This window comes from Mus musculus, chromosome 7, assembly GCF_000001635.26.
Source record: "Mus musculus strain C57BL/6J chromosome 7, GRCm38.p6 C57BL/6J".
Lineage (NCBI taxonomy): Eukaryota > Metazoa > Chordata > Mammalia > Rodentia > Muridae > Mus > Mus musculus.
The window spans coordinates 79,656,947-79,673,960 of record NC_000073.6 but is presented as its reverse complement, the minus strand read 5'-3'; the positions used below and the strand labels follow the sequence as shown (position 1 = coordinate 79,673,960).

At 42.3% G+C, this 17,014-nt stretch overlaps 1 protein-coding gene across 1 annotated transcript in view; it reads right to left on the bottom strand.

Moving 5' to 3' along the window:
• Ticrr (TOPBP1-interacting checkpoint and replication regulator) overlaps nt 1–13,765 on the bottom strand; it is a 37,953-nt gene extending 24,188 nt beyond the window's left edge. Inside the window, exons 1-5 of the mRNA NM_029835.1 lie at nt 12,959–13,765; nt 8,022–8,298; nt 6,063–6,301; nt 4,279–4,513; nt 2,966–3,095 (exon numbers count right to left, since the gene is read on the bottom strand). Coding sequence (NP_084111.1) covers nt 2,966–3,095; nt 4,279–4,513; nt 6,063–6,301; nt 8,022–8,298; nt 12,959–13,621 — 1,544 coding nt within the window. The 5' untranslated portion in view covers nt 13,622–13,765. The remainder of the gene's footprint in view (nt 1–2,965; nt 3,096–4,278; nt 4,514–6,062; nt 6,302–8,021; nt 8,299–12,958) is intronic.
• Nucleotides 13,766–17,014: the final 3,249 nt, after the last annotated feature.

Sequence of the window (17,014 nt, the reverse complement as noted above, 5' to 3'; positions counted from 1 at the left end):
GATCTATACCCTAAGTCTTCTTAGTGACTTGTCAATATAAGTTTCTTTTCTTGGATATTATAGTTTTTAAGACCACAGTCTCAAGGGATTAAATCTATAGACTTAATAAATAAATAAATATCATAAATGATAGATTCTGTTTATGATGGGCATACTATTAACTTTATACATTGATTCTGTATACAATAACATGGCTGTATTCTCTTAAGTTTCATCATTTACCTGTAAAATCTTTAAATTGTCTATGATAATACCTGTACAATCAATATTTAGAGATACTTTTCAGGAATAATGCAGAGTAAATTTGTACACTGAAAAATACAAAATACCATGGAAAACTAAAGATCTAAACAGATAGGCGTACCAAGTTTATAGATCAAAAACTAAACATGCCAGTGCTTCTCCAAATTTAGCTATGTGTCTATACATACATACTCCACCAAAATTCCAATAGGCATTTTTTGAGAAAAATTAATAAGCAGATTATTTGCCTATTAGTATTTTGAGAGTGTGTGTGATGAAATGTAAACACCTATGTGCAGGCATGCAGAGACCAGTGGAGGATGCTAGGTGTCTACACTTTATTTATATTATTTATAGATCTAGTGCTCTACACTTTATTGTATTTAAGACAGTGTTATGTGTGGCCAGCCTGGCTTTTATGTGGTGCTGGGGAATTGAACTCGGGTCTTCTTATTCTCATAGCACCTGCTCTGATCTACTAAGCTGTTTATTTCCCCAGCCCCAATAGGCAGATTTGAAACTTCATATGGACATCAAGAAATCTGGAATCAAAGTAAGTAGAAAATAAACAAAATAAAGTTGACACTACTTAACCTACCTGATTTAGACCTAAGCTATAAAGCTACAATATATGGTATCTTGGCACAGTGCTTTAGACAACATGGTATAAACAGAGTTTCTGGGCTCTTCAGTCTAGAACGGTATCTGAACAATGGTGGTCAACTGAAAGAAATTCACCTGGAAGAGAATTCTTCTAGCAAATGACTTTGGAACAAACGGATAACTATACGGAAGAGCAAAAATACCTCAACTTTAATCATTTGAATTTCTACTATATCTTCTACATTTCTAAAGCTGTGTATTGGGGTAAAACCTTTGTCTTTTTCAGTTGTCCATTGGTAAGGCTTACTTTGACTTTTCTTTATTTTTTTGTTTACTTTTGAGTGTGCAGACATAGGTGCCTGATTTGTGTGGTGGTCAGATGACAACTTTGTGAAGTCAGTTCCATCTTTCCATCTTTCCACAGGTTCCAAGGAGTGACCTCAAATACAAAGTCTGTGCGGCAAGAACCTCCACCTGCTGAGCCATCTTGCTGGCCCTTACGTTTAAAAAACCACCTTTATCTGTTGACCACCATCTTTTATTTTCTATGTAATTTTCTATGTAATTCATGCCTGTTCTTATCCCGATTACCTCCTCCCTTGAGGAGGGAGGTAGTTGTGATATTTGTCTTTGCTTCTGGACAAGTCCTGCAAGGCAGCCCAGACGGGTCTCTAACTCTGCATCTCACAAGTGCTGAGATTACAGAAAGCAACACCATTCCCGGTTCTTTGCCCTGACTGTACTTGATTCTTATTAATTGGTTCTTCGTTTTCTCTTTAGAGAAATAACCAGTGAATTTATAAATATTTCTTTCAGCATAAATTAATCTATTCCCTTAATCAGTGTTCTCTTGCTGTGGAGAGATAACTATGAGCATGGCAACTCTTATAAAAGACAGCATTTAATCCAGGCTTGCTTACAGTTTAGATGTTTTCAGTATGGTAAGGCACATGACTGCACACAGGCAGACATGGCAGCTGAGTGTTCCAGATCCATATCCATAGGCCACAGGCAGAGAAAGACACTGGGACTGGCTTGGGCTTTTGAAACCTCAAAGCCCACCTCCAGTGACACACTTCCTCCAACAAGGCCAACCTCCTCGGTCCTCTCAAGTAGCACCATGTCCTAATGACCAAAGCATTCTAATATATGAACCTATGGGGGCCATTCTTAGTCAAATCACCACACGTGTATTACAGTTTAAAATTTTCTTTGCGTGTGTGTGTGTGTGTGTGTGTGTGTGTGTGTGTGTGTGTGCACGTGTGCCAAAGCACACATCTGAAAGTCAGGATAACTTGCAGAAGTTATCCATTTCTTCAACCATGTAGATTCAAGAGACCAAACTCAAGTCATCACGCTTGGCAGCTGATAACTTTACCCAAGTTTGCTTAATTCCTGCTGTAATTGATACTAAGTTCTAAATGTTTCCTGATTCTCATATATTTTATATGGATAGATAGTGTGGTGGTTTCAATGAGAATGGCCCCCATAGGTGTTTATATTTGGATGCTTGGTACTCAGTTGGTGGACTTTTAAGGAAGGATTAGGAGGTGTGGCTTTGTTGGAGAAGATATGTCACTTAAAAAAAAAAAAAAAAAAAAGCCTAGACCTGGGTCTCATCTCTCTCTTGATCTGCCTCCAAGTTGTGATCAGATGTAAGCTCTCAGCTACCACTCCTGAACTATGCTTGCCTGACTGACTGCCACCATACCCCCAAACTATGGTGGTCATGGAAACTAAAAACAAGTAAACACTTTATTTTATAAGTTGGCTTGGTTATGGTATCTCTTCAAAGCAACAGAATGGTAAATGAGATGTGTGTTTATATACTATGTGAGTGTTTATTTACATTTGACTGAAAAAAATCCTCTAAATGCATTTAATGTAGTTTATTCTAAGAAATCCACTTCATTTTAAAAGTGCCTTTTAGTAGAACAACACAGTAATGTTAATGCAGACTAAAGATGCAGAATCCCATCATACTGCACCGAGCTGGTAAATCTGCAGTGTAAGAGGTGACACTGAGTTATAGGATAGGCTTGGTCCTTCAGAACAAGCCTGTTCCCATCTGACTATTGACTTCAAAGACCAATATACAAAGACATGTATAAAGCGTTACCAAAATGATTCCATCAAGTCTGAAGTAGCACCACTGGCGTTGGAGAAAGGAAACCACTTTTCGACAAGAGCTGGACTCCAGGAGCTGGTATGACTAAGCTCCTGCTGGACCCACTCTGGAACACAGGGGGCTAAAGGAACAGAAAGCAGAAGACATCAGAGCCAAGGGGAGAATCCAAGCTTATGCGTTTCCCCCGGAATGACTCCCTCTCTCCAAATGCTCATTGTTACAGCATCTGCATTCTGCATTTCCAGCTCCTCCAGGTCTACCTTGTCTGGGGCAGGGATGGAGGGTGGGAATGTGAACATAATTTGAAGCTCTTTGCTCCTATTACTAACACAGCCCTTCATCTTATTTCTGAAATATTCTCCTACATGTATTTAACATTATGCTATTTCTCTTTTTCTTTTCTTTCTTTCCTCCTTCCTTTCTTTTTTTTTTTCAAGACAGGGTTTTTCTGTGTAGCCCTGGGTATCCTGCAAGTTGCTTTGGAACTCAGATCTACCTACCTCTGCCTTCTGACCGGTGAGATTAAACATTCACCACCACCACCTGGCTAAATCTATGCTAGTTTTCTCTTCTCGAAAAGTTACTACAAGAATAAACAATGTGGGCCAGGCGAGGTGGCGCACGCCTTTAATCCCAGCACTCTCTGTATAGCCCTGGCTGTCCTGGAACTCACTTTGTAGACCAGGCTAGCCTCGAACTCAGAAATCCGCCTGCCTCTGCCTCCTGAGTGCTGGGATCAAAGGCGTGCGCCACCACACCCGGCCTATGACACTTGTATGTATGTATCATTGCGCCTTGTTCATATTTACCCCTCCCTTCTTAAATTGTCCCAATTCTGCTGCTTCCCTTTCCACCTTCAAACAGTTCTGCTTTCATGTCACATGTGCATACGTATGTAAGTATGTATACAGAGAAATTGCACATGAGAGAAATATGGAATATTTTCAATATTTTGATTCTTTTCCTAGTACCGTTATTACCCATGTCCCTTTTCTTTAAGCCTCTTTCCCTGGATTGTTTTGAACTCTCCCTTCTACTTTTATGTCCTAGCCATCTACATTTACAGTCTGAGCTACATTAGGAGCCAGGCTTTATCTTACGACGTTTCAAAGTGTTCCACAGCGCCTTTAGCTGGAGACCTTCAGGATTTCTAAAACTAGCAACCTAAACGGCCGATAGCTTCTATAGAGCTCAGTTTTATTTGACTTACAACATCCTGGGATTCCACTAAACACGTGATGAAAAAGGCTAGAAGAGACTGCAAACCACCCTGTGCTATGTTAATTACTGGTGGGAAAACTTACCAGAAGACGCAGGGTCTTCAAATAAATTATGACTCTGATTCAGGACACTATCTACAACATCTGAGAAAAGGGAAGCTGTATCCTGGGAACCTTCAGTCGCAGCTGTTTGGAGAAAATGGCTTTGAAATTCAGCTTCTTTGGCTCGGAACACTGTGAGAATCATGGCATTGGCAGAGAATGGGGAAATAATTCCCGTTATGGGGGGCCAGCCTTCACCAGGATCCACACTGGCAACCTACAAAGAAATGCTAATTAGTTGAGAATATTATTGTCAAAATGCCTAAAAGAATGTGGCCTACTAGAAGACTGAATAATAGCTGTCTATCAGAGGCAGAAGAGAATTTACTAATCATATATATAATCCCTAAGTTTCAACCTGTAAAAAAAAAACTTACACTGCTGGTGATGTTTACTAGGTGTTTTTTGTCTCTGCATCTTTCCAACTATATTTGTTTTTTAAAAAGAAAAGAAGGAAAATAAGATTTATTCAAGAGGGAAAAAGAATAGAGACCCACATCCACCTTTTCCAAGTCCAGTACATGGCAACTAAAGCAAGTACAGCTATATAGCCATTACACATTTGTTGACTCTTACAACCACTTCACAGAGGATGGACTGAGACAAGGAAAAAGCTCCTTATTCAAGATCACCTGTTGGTGCAGGAAGAAGTTAACAGATACACCTGACTTAGTTAAATGTACTTAACTGTGAGGCAACAACAAAACCACTGAAGGGATTTAGCCGGCTCACATCTGGGCACCAGAGCTAAGACCTAATTTAGATGACCTGAGTCCCCAACCTTGTCTACATAGTATAAGCAAGGTTTGTGTCATATTAGGAATAATGCATTGTGGTGTTCTTTTCACTGGAGCGTGTAAGACAGTTTCCAGACAACACAAGAATCTCCCTCTGGAATCTTTTACTACAGGATCCAGAATAAGTATCTACTTTCTGAGATTACAAAGGCAAAGAAAGGTAAAGAGTTTAAAAACAGCCATCACAACTGGGGGTGGTGCCTGTCCATCATTTATCCCAGCACTGCAGGGGCAGAGGAGGGCAGGGCCTATGAATTCAGGGCCAGCTTTGTCTACAAAGAAAGTTCCAGGCCAGCTAGGGCTGAAACCCCATCTCAAACAAACAAGCCATCATTTTAAAGTCAAAGCTGGGTGTATCTGTGTTCCTTTTCAGAAGACAGCTCCAAGTTTGAGTAACTAATCTTGTGCTATTATGCTGTTTTTACACTGCAGCAGCTTTTTCTTAAATACATTAAAATCAGAGTATATTATCACATATTAAATAGTGAGAAACCACCCATCATTTCAGTCTCATATGACCATCCTATTTGGCCAACTACTTTTCTCCTATGTAAATTCAGAGTCTTTAACTTAATTGGATACATGGTATATGCAATTTTACAAATTGTTTCTTTACTAATAATCATTTTTTTAATTAATTTATTTATTATATGTAAGTACACTGTAGCTGTCTTCAGACACTCCAGAAGAGGGCATCAGATTTCATTACGGATGGTTGTGAGCCACCATGTGGTTGCTGGGATTTGAACTCCAGACCTTCGGAAGAGCAGTCAGCGCTCTTAACCACTGAGCCATCTCGTCACCCCAATAATCATTTTCATATGCTTCGGTGAAAACAGTATTATCTGAAAACTACCACTAGTTTTAGTGAGATTGTATTAGAAAGGTGATCCTTAGCATTTTGTGAACAAGTATATCTCATCTCACCAGTGTGCTATCAGAGATCCCCAACATGTGGAGGACACCTACCAGATGGAATTCTTCAGCAGTCAGCCTGCTTACCAGCTCCTGAAACAACAGCCTTTGAGTTGACCTGTGTTCCTCTGGACTTTGTAGCATCCAACTGTCAGTGCCTAAAGCACTACTCACTGGGAGAGACCACTGTGCCACTGAGCCTCTTAGGACAATTCTGACTGGCTTTTGAAAATGTCTCTGATGCATGGCTAAAGGCTCCAGGGAGATTGCCCATGTTTCTTCAATTTCTTTGCCTGTTAGAAATAAAGAGTATTAAAATCCTAGCATATGAAAGTTTCTAGAAGAGATGTCAGAGTAAGAATAAAAGAAACAAGATTTCCAGTTCAGACAGTGGGTACTGTCTACCACTCAATTCATATCAACCCTTAGTCTGCAAGCTATCAGAGAAGATTCATTAGGCATTATATACATGGATATAGTATAAGAACTTCTCAATCATGATTTGGAAATATGTACTCAAGTAGTACTAACAAAAAATAAGTCTCTGATTGGTGTGGTGGTAAATGTCCATAATCATAGCACTCAGGTGCCTAGGTGGGAAGATGAGAGTGGCCCAGGCCAATCTAGGCTACATACAGAGATTCTGTCTCAGAAAAGACTCAAAAGCAAAACTGAAATAATACCTACTTTGGCAAGATTAGGGATGGTTCAGTAGTAAGTAACTGTGTAGTATGTAGGCTCATAGCTAAATACCAAGGTACCCATGAGAAAAATAATTCTGTAGAAGCCAGTATATTATATATTATGAAAAGGATATATTCTAAAGATGAATGGAAAATTACTCAAATAAAAGCACTCTTTAAAATTTTTTTCCTTTTATGTGTATGAGTGTTAATATATGTTGTATGTATGTATATGTGCCACATGAGTGCCTAATGCCCTTGAAGAACAGAAGAGGACATGGGATCTCCTGGAGTTAGAGGGGTTTTTGTTTTTGTTTTAATGTATGAGTACTCTGTCTGCATGTACACCTGCATCCCAGAAGAGGGCATCAGATCCCTTTACAGATGATTGTGAGCCACCATGTGGTCACTGGGAATTGAACTCAGGACCTCTGGAAGAGTTAAGACTAGGCCCCAAACTACTCTTAAACTGGCCAACTCTTGAATCATACACCTGTAAGCCCACCACTTGAGAGGTGGAGGCAATATGACCAGAAGTTCAAAGCTGGTGAATCTAAAGCCAGCTTGAGACCTTATAAAACAGAACAAAACAGAAAACATCAAACCTAAAAATCCTTAAGAGGCTCATAATTACAACATAGTTTAAAGTATACATCTCTATACAGTATTTCCATGTGAATATATGATTTACTCAGAAATGAGCTTCACCATGTAGCAATCATGGCAAACAAATTTGTGAAGATGTTGGCTTTTCCTGGTAACAACTATCATTTGGGGGGTTTTAATTTCTTTCTTCTTAAATCATTCTCTTTCTATATGATCTCTAATTTATCAATTTCTTCTACAAGGCAATGATATCTTAATACCCATGTCCTTGGGTATTTGACCAATATTACTCCTCTTTTGGTAGGACTGAAAAACCCTCTGTAATCACAGTCGTCGTGTCCCCCCCCCACCGCCCCCTTTTAACACATGAACTGGCAGTTGCACCACAGTTCAGGCTTGGTGTCTGATTTTTGCTTACAGATCTTTTAATCCTTTCAATTATAACCAATCAGGCTATAAGAAATGCTAAAGAAACTGGAAGTATGCCTTAAAGAAAAAAAGTAAGATTTAAAAAAAAAAAAAAAAAAAAACGGGCTGGAGAGATGGCTCAGTGGTTAAGAGCACACTGTCTGCTCTTCCAGAGGTCCTGAGTTCAAATCCCAGCAACCACATGGTGGCTTATAACCATCTGTAATTGAATCTAATGCCCTCTTCTGGTGTGTCAGCAACAGGATGCTCATACAACATTAAATAAATATTTTTTAAAAAATACTTATTTGCTTACCTTGAACAGGGAGAAATAATGTTCCTTCAATTCGTGGAAATGAGGCTTCATACTCAGAATTATACAGCAAACAGTTTACAGTGGCATCTATTGGCAGAGCTGAGATCCACGGGGAGGGGTGAGGTTTGTGTGACAGCTCGCCACCACATGGCAGCACTGTTTCCCTGGCTTTAGTAAATCCCAGGCTCCAAGTTTCAGCTGGCAAGATGGTACCTCCTCCATGGTGTAGCAGCTCACACACTGTCCAGTATCCAACATGGTCTGGGGAAGCCCACAACTAAATAAACACAACAAAGAAACACATTAGTTATAAAGGCATTTATGAATACACTAGAGGAAATAGAGAAAAATTATTAAAGGGTCAAGTTATATAATTAATGTACCTGTTGACCTAAGTACAAATAACACCTAGTATCCATTACTACATAGCTTAAGAAGATAATTACCACATAATATGCCTTCAAGAAAATGGAATACCAGGGAGATGACTATCAATCAAGTGCTTACTTATAAGCACAGGACCTGAATTCAAACCCTAGAACCCACGTAAAAAAGCCAAGCACAGGGACACATGTTTATAATCCCAGCACTGAGCAACAGAGACAGATGTATCCTTAATATGCTCTGGCTGGCTAACCTTCTTAGTGAGTTCCACTTGAGGAACGACACCCTGTTGTCTTCTGCCCTCCTACACACATGATACACAAATGAGTATAGGACTTGGCTTTTTAAAAATTAGTCCACTTTCTACTACTTTTCATGTTCTAAAAGACTTCATTTTTATTTACATGTAATACCTATATGCAGTGTATGTGGGTGTCCTCAGAGGCCAGCTAGTACTATATACAGTTATTAACTGCCTTACATGGGTGCTGGAACCTGAACTCAGGGAAGAATAGCAACCATCCTTATCCTCTGAGCCGTCTCTCCAGCCCAACTACTTTTCATTTTAAACAAAGCCTCATCAAGTTACCAGGCTAGACTCGAACTCACTATATAAAGCAGGAAGGATCTGAACTTTACATCCATCTGCCTCGAAAACAGGATAGACTACAGGCCCACACCATTAGGCTCAACTAAACTTTTAAATTAATCAATATTAATTTATTTAGGCTAATTCAAGTCAGGGTCTCCTCTATATAGTCCAAAAGGGCCTAAACTTGAGGTCCTCCTGCCTCAGCTTCCCAAGTGTTGGGATTAAGAGCACACACCTGGCCTTGACGAACTCTTACACAGATAACCAAGGCTGTGTCCTGCTTCTAACTCCTGCCTCTATGACTCAAGTGTGCTCATCCAGATCTCATCAAGCTGGCCTTTATGCTTCCTGCTCCTGGGATGAAGCAACTCTAGCACTGCCATAAAGCCCTTTAAAACCAAACTCAGCAACTCCTCCATCAGCCATCCCACCTTTTAGGAACTGTAAAGCTTTGTCTTACATGTGTCACATTTTACCTTATGGGAATGTATAGCATGGAAATGCCTTTCCCGTTGTACCTCCTGTGCCTCTTTACCAGCTGGGTGCTTAGTATACTTCTCTATCAATGGCAAATCCTGCTCTGTTAAAGCATTGCCTCTTTGCTTCACTCAGAGGATGCTGATATTCAAGCAGCATTTTTCAACAAACTTATTGTGCCACCTCTGAGTGACAAAGAATGGTTGAGACAGTGTCTTCTAGTTCCCTTAAGACTGATGAACTCAGCGGGTCCTGACCGCTCTTCCAAAGATCCTATGTTCAAATCCCAGCAACCACATGGTGGCTCACAACCATCTGTAATGGGATCTGATGCCCTCTTCTGGTATGTCTGAAGACAACTACAGAGTACTCATATACATAAAATTAAAAAAAAAAAAATCTTTGGAAAAAACAAGGAACTGGAAGGGTCTTCAAGGTTATCCAGGTCAGCCCCCAACTATACATTATATTCAAGTTCAAAGAGGTGCAAGGATTTGGGCCACAAATACAGCAAGGCAATGATAGAGACATCAGTCCAAGAATGAAACTATCTTGATGTTTTTAAAAATGACACTTTCATGAACCTTGATGGATCAATTAAATGCCACAGCACTAGGGAGGCTAAAGTAGTAGGACTGAATTCCAAGCTATATACCACAACCTGAGCCCTGTCTTTAAAAACAAAACAAAACAGAAAACCATGATGTATTATTCTGAAAGTTTTCCTTCAGTCAGGCACAGCAGCCATCTTGGAAGTTTTGAGGTGCTGTAACAGTAAATTAATTAATCGATTAATCTGTTATCATCCATGTAGTTCACTGCTATGCGGAAGAACAGCAAACTGGCTCAAATGTCACAAGAAACAAATCTATTGAAACTGATTCAGCCAGAAGAGCAGCTTGGAAGGGTAGGGTGTGGGCTGTCTACTGATGAAAAACAAAACTTAAGAAAGGACTTTTCATTTACATGTGTTAGTTGCACACAAATCTCCCAAGCACTCCACTATACCCAATTTATATTGGAAATCTTTATGTGTGTGTGTATAAAATTTATTATATGTATATAGGTGTTTTTCCTGTATGTCTACGCACCACTTGCTTGTCTGATGCTCTTGGAGGTCAAAAGAGGAGGTGTCAAATCCCCTGGGAGAGGAATTACAAAGGTTGTAAGTCACCACTTTGGTGCTGGGAATTGAGTCCAGGTCTGGAAGAGCAATCAGTGCTCCTAACCTCATCCATCTCTCCAGCCCTAATACTTAATACTAAGTGCCTAATGTTTGTTTGTTTGTTTGTTTCAAGTCAGGGTCTCACTGTCCTGGAACTCAATATGTAGTCCAGGCTGGCCTTGAACTCAGAGATCCATTGGCCTCTGCCTAAGTCTGAGATTAAAGGCATCATTCAACCAGCTTTAACACTATATTTCTATTAGAGCCGGAGGGGTGGCTCTGCAGTTAAGAGTATTGTCTGCTCTTTCAGAGGAACTAGATTTAATTCTTGGCACCCACATGGCAGCTCAAAACAACAGATAACTCCAGTTCCTAGAAATCAATCTCTTATGGCCCTCATAGGCACCAGCCTTGCAGGTAACTCATAGAAGTACACACAGACAAAACACCCATACACGCAAAATAAAGTTAAAGTTGTAAATTAATTCTTGGAGCTGTTCTTACAATATATTTTGATCATATTTATCCCCCAACTGTTCCCCTGAATCTTAACATTCTGTATGACCATTGTTAATTTCTCATCTGTAATCTTGCTACTTAATCAACTCCTGGTGCAGAGCTATGTAGTTCTATTACCTGTAGCTCTTCACCTATTTAAACCACTTTCTAAATCTTCTCATTGATCTGTTTCAAGCCTGGCCTGGAGGACTGGCCAGTTCTTTCTCACTTTGTCCTCCCCATTGCTTTCCTGGGTTCAGAGCTCCTCGCCTTTCTACTGTAATACAAAGTTCACTCCCAGCTCATACCCTTTACACCCACACCTTTGCTAAGTCTGGATTAGTCTTCCCGGCCTTCACATTCTTCCTCATTCACTGTTCAAGTCTGTAAGAAAGGCCTTCTTCCCTAAGTCCACCTTTAAGTACAATAACCAGCTGCTCCCTCACTCAGTCTTTTTTCTTTGGAGCAAGTTTTGAAATCATCGTTGATTTGCACATCTGTTTAATATATCTTCCAAACTAGAAAATACACTTTATTTACCACCATATCTCCAGCACCTAAAGCAGGGTAGGATGTACTCAATGGAGTACCTCAGTAGTGCATATATCTTTACTAAATGATGTAACAGGAAAAAAAATCTTTATATACATATGAAAGCAGGAGACCAAGAGTTTATCATCCATTACACAGAGCTCCAGGCCACTACACTACACTAGTCTGTTTCAAAACAAGCACACACACACATTTATCATAGCACTTACTCAAGCAAGAAGCATCACTGCTTCAAAAAAATCCAAATTAGCTGTTTTAAGACTAAGTTTGTAAAAAGTGATTAATTTACACACACACACACACCCCGAAAATAGCCAGGCAGTGGTGGCCCACGCCTTTAATCCTAGCACTTTGGAGGCAGAGACAGGTAGATTTCTGAGTTCAAGGCCAACCTTGTCTACAAAGTGAGTTCCAGGACAGCCAGGGCTACACAGAGAAACCCTATCTCGAACCTCCCCCTCCCCCCAAAAGTGATTAATTTAATCAGCAAATATTTCCTCAACACAATGTTAAATTGTGGGGAAATACAAAACGGAGTTAAGACCTGTAACTGTGAGATTTTTGTTGTTTGCTTTTTTTTTTTTTTTTTTTTTTTTGAAACAAGATCTAGCAGCCCTGGCTAGCCCTGCACTGTGACAGTCCTGCCTCAGCTTTCCATGGACAGTCATTGAGGTGGTGTTTTTAGAATAAATGGAAGATGACAGGTGTGTCTGGTGTGTCCAACTGGAACACAATAGAGAAAGAGCACAGGCCACAACAACAAAGGGGTTTGCTTTTGTTTTGGAGATGGGGCCTCTCTGCATAGACCTGGATGGAGGCTAGAACTAGAGAGAGACCTGCCTCTCTGCCTCCTGAGGGCTGGGGCGTCATCAGGCCGGGCCAACAACAAAGGTTAAGAGAGGTTTCTACTGCCTCAGAGGGAGAGGATTAGAGGTCCAGGAAGACACAGCAGCACTAGACAAAACAAGCGGCCAAGTCCTGTAGCCTGGCTGAACCAGGCTTCCACCATGCTGGAATACAAGTGCTGTGTAGCAAAACTAAGGACGCAAAAGCACCCAGGTACCAAAGCGCAGAGGCTCTTCCACACTCGGATTTAATAGGTACCCAGAATCTACCCATTTTGTTGGAGGAACGCTGTCCTTTGCGACCCGCAAGGGTTTCCCTCGGAAGGCACACGGGGTTCATTCTGGGTCTGTGGCACTTTACGGAGCCTGACAAGTTCAGCTGTCGGGGAGTTGCGGACCGGATCCAGACTGCTTCTCACCTTACCTTAGATCGCTCGGTGGTGTCCACCCAGTACAAGGTGATATTTCGGGCGATCATAACCTCTTGGACTCTCTTGGGCAACACCTTCTCCATCACCTGCTTGGGGGTGAGCGGCACGCGTTGAGCCTGTGCCTCGCACCCGGACACGAACTGAAGCAGCTCCCTCTGCGAGTGAGGACAGGGCGCCAGGAGGAAGACGGCGTTCCCAAAGCCCCCGAGCGCGGCCTGGGCCTCCCTGGCCTCGCCGTCGGCGTCCAGCAGCCTCCTGCCGCTACTCCGCAGGATCGGCTTGGTGGGCGACGTGATCTCCGGCCGGTCCCACTGGTAGTCGAGCAGCGTCTCCATCAGGGCACCGTGCGTGTGGGTGGCTCTGGGCGTCGGGCCCGGCAGGTGAGCTCCGGGAGGGCGATCCCCCAGCCTGGCCTCCAGCTCCTCCTCGAAGTCCTCCCAGGAGCGGCTCCCCAGCTCGCGGAAGTCGGACACGCGGGAGGGCCGGCTCCGTGCCCCCTGAGAGTCGAAGAACTTGAAGGTCCAGTGGACCCTGGCAAGGCCGAAGCGGCAGCTCAGGTAAGTGAGGAGCCGGAGGGCGGCGCGTCGGGCCGGGCTATGAGGAGCAGAGACGCCCGCTGTGTCCACCAGCAGCATCACTTTGTGACAGCAGGCCATCTCGGCCGCCACGGGACTCCCTCTGCCCGGCCGCGCGTGGCCCTTCCTGAGGTAAAGCACTCTCTTCAGAGAACCAGCGCCATTGCCCGCTTCTCTGAGGCCCTGCTCCGAAGGCTCCCGCGCTCTCCGACAGCTGCAGCTATTGGAGGAGCTGGTACCCAAACTCGGCTCCTATTGGCTGCAGGCTGAACGTAAGTTACGTAAGCACTTCCCTCTTTAACCCTAACTGGAAGGCGTGTGGAAGACCTCCGCTTGATTGGTGGAGGGTGTGGCGGTGGGCGGGGCGCTGAGTTCCGGGAGAAATGTAGTTCTCATTGGCCTGAGCCTTCGTTTTAAAATTTAAAGAGGCGGTACTTCGGGGGCGTGGCGGTGGGCGCGGAAGCCTTCGTTTGGGCTACTGTGCGCAGATGTGAGTGTGAGTGTGAGTGTGAGTGTGTGAGTGTGAGTGTGTGAGTGTGAGTGTGAGTGAGTGTGTGTGTGTGTGTGTGTGTGTGTGTGTGTGTGTGTGTGTGTGTCTGTACACGCGCGCGCGTACGTGAGTGTGTGTGTCGCCTGCGGAAGGCGGGGCGTGTTTACTAGAACCCTGAAGCCTGGGATGTGCACAGTGAGGGGTTTAGGATGCTTGAGTCAAGTTCACTTTAGACTACTCTTAAGTCTTTTAGCCTATGACGGAGGGCTTAATTTTTTTTTTCTGTAAAAGACGAAAGGAACATTTCATAATCCTCAAACTCGAGGGACGGAGGTAGGAGGATCGCAGGTTCCAAGCCAGCAGGGGCTACTTAGCAAGGCTGGAGCATAGTGGAAGGACCTCGGATACTCTATTGTAAAGGTCTGGAAGGCAGGGAAGTGTTTTCGGGAAGAAAGAGAAGTGACAGAAGAGCAATACGGGTCCTAGGTAGGAAAATGTAATATAAAGATACCTAATCAGACGTCTGCAGAGCACCTGGGGAGGCTGTTTTACAAACTAAGGAGTGAACACACCAGAGAGTACGCAAGCCAGTCCAATGGGTGCAGAAAAAAACACTAGAACGTCCGATTTCCAGCACCCGCCTTCTTACAGCTCATCCATTCAGTAGATTAGTGTTTTCTGAAGTCTTGGTTTTGTTTTACTTGTTTTTGTTGTGTGTTTGTTTTTGTGACTTTCTTTTATATTCCAAATTGGCCTCAAACTGTACCTTGTACTTCTCTGATCATCCTGCCTCCACCTTCCTAGTTCTGGGACTGTAGACATGCCCCTGCACCAAACGCAGTTTATGGGGTATTGGGGATCAAACCCAAGACTTCCTGAATGCTGGACAGTCAAGCACTGAACCAACATCTCCAACACTCATTCGTGTCTTCCTCCTCCCCCCTCCCGCTTTCTTTTTAACTTTATTGTATATGGGGGCAGGGAGGTGTTGCTAGGGATGGAACTCCCAGCCTGGCATGTTGTTAGCAAGTATGCTCCCTCTTGGTCTCATCTCTGGCCAGTGGATTTTTTTTTGTGTGTGTGTGTGTGTATGGGCGTTTTGCACATGTGCATGCCTGTGCTCAGAGATCAGAATAGGGTGTTGGATCCCCTGGAACTGGAGTTGCAGCTGATTGTGAGTCAGCCTTGCATGATGGGAATCGAACCCAGATCTTCTGGAGGTGCAGCAAATGCTTTAATCCACTGAGCCATCTCTTCAGCCCCTCATATGTGTTTCCTATTGGTACCACAGTAAGAGGATTTGGGATTATCTGATTGAGTTTTAACTTAAATGACTTAAAAAAAAAAGGACATGTGGCCTTATGAAAGTAAGTAAGCCACATATTATTAATGTTCCTAATATAATTATAAATCAATATATAAAAATAATGGAGACGACACCATTTCTAGAATGATAGCTTGCCAGCCATATTTTGAAATAAAAAGAACAATCTAATCAAATCTTACACTTAAGTTGTCTAGATAAATCTTGGAATTAATGAGGATTATTAGATTTCTGTTGTCAGTATTCTATTTTTAATAAAAGGCCTTACTCTGTAGCCAAGATTGGCCTCAAATTCTCTTAGGTCATCCTGCCTGAACCTTCACAGTGTTGGGATTGCAGTGTGTATCAGCATGCCAGGCGAGGTTATTTGAAACAGATTATTTTTTCTTATCAGGATAAAGAACCATGGACCGTAACCTAAATGTTTATTGTATTTTGATAATATGAAAACGAGTCACATTGGCATGTTCTTATAATCACAGTGCTTATGAGTCAGTCCAAGACCAGAGGGTCCACAGTTCTTGAGCTACATGGCAAAACTGTGCCTTAATCAAAGATAACAATTAATTAAGCAGGCAAAACCTTCTTCCTACCTGCTTATGTCTATGTCTCTGTTGTTTCTATTTTTACTTAATTAAGTATGTAAGTAGTAATGGAAAAGAACTGGGCATGTTGTTCTACACCTTTAACCCAGCACTCCAGAGGGGCAGAGACAGGCAGAGAGCTCTGTAAGTTCAAAGCTAACTAGGTCTATACAGTGAGTTCCAGGCCATTCAGGGCTACATAGTGAAACACTCAAAAAGGTGGGTGGTGGGGCTGGAGAGAGGATTCAGTGGTAAGATCAGTACCCATGGTTGGCTCACAACCAACCATAACTCCAATCCCAGAAAGTCTGATGCCATTTTCTGACCTCAGTACAAGGCATGCATAGGGTACATATACATATATGTATGAAGAACACTTGTATGCATAAAAAAGGATACTTTTTAAAAGTTGCTATATGGGCTGGAGAGGTGGCTCAGCAGTTAAGAGCACTGACTGCTCTCCCAGAAGTCCTGAGTTCAGTTCCCAGCAACCACTTGGTGACTCACAACCATCTGTAATGGGATCTGATGCCCTCTTCTGGTGTGTCTGAAGAGAGCTACAATGTTCTCATATACATAATATAAATAAATAAATCTTTTTTTTAAAAAGTCACTATACATCATTTGCTGGTTAAATATCCATTTGTTGGGGATGCAGGTTCAACACCTTTCTGTATGTGTTTTGTAAAGATCCATTTTATCATGTTTAATCATGAGTAGGTGCGTATGCTTGCATGTGGGTGGGTATGAGCACATGAGTGTAGATGCCCATGGAGCCCAGAGGCTTCAGATCCCCTGGAGCTGGGACTACAGTCATGAGCTGTCTGATGTTGTTCTGGAAATTGAGCTCTGGTTCTCTGGAGAATAGCAAGTGTTCTTAGCCACTGACCCATCTCTCCAGCTGCTCTATATGTACTTTAAATTATTTAAAATATAAATCTGTGTTCCTAAGGGGAAATTTCAAGTAAAAGTGGAAATTACTGGACCACACTGTATGGCTTTGGACCTATGGTAGGGATAGTAACTCATGACTGGTGTTAGCCGTGGTGATCCAAGAATATATTGTGAACAGACAC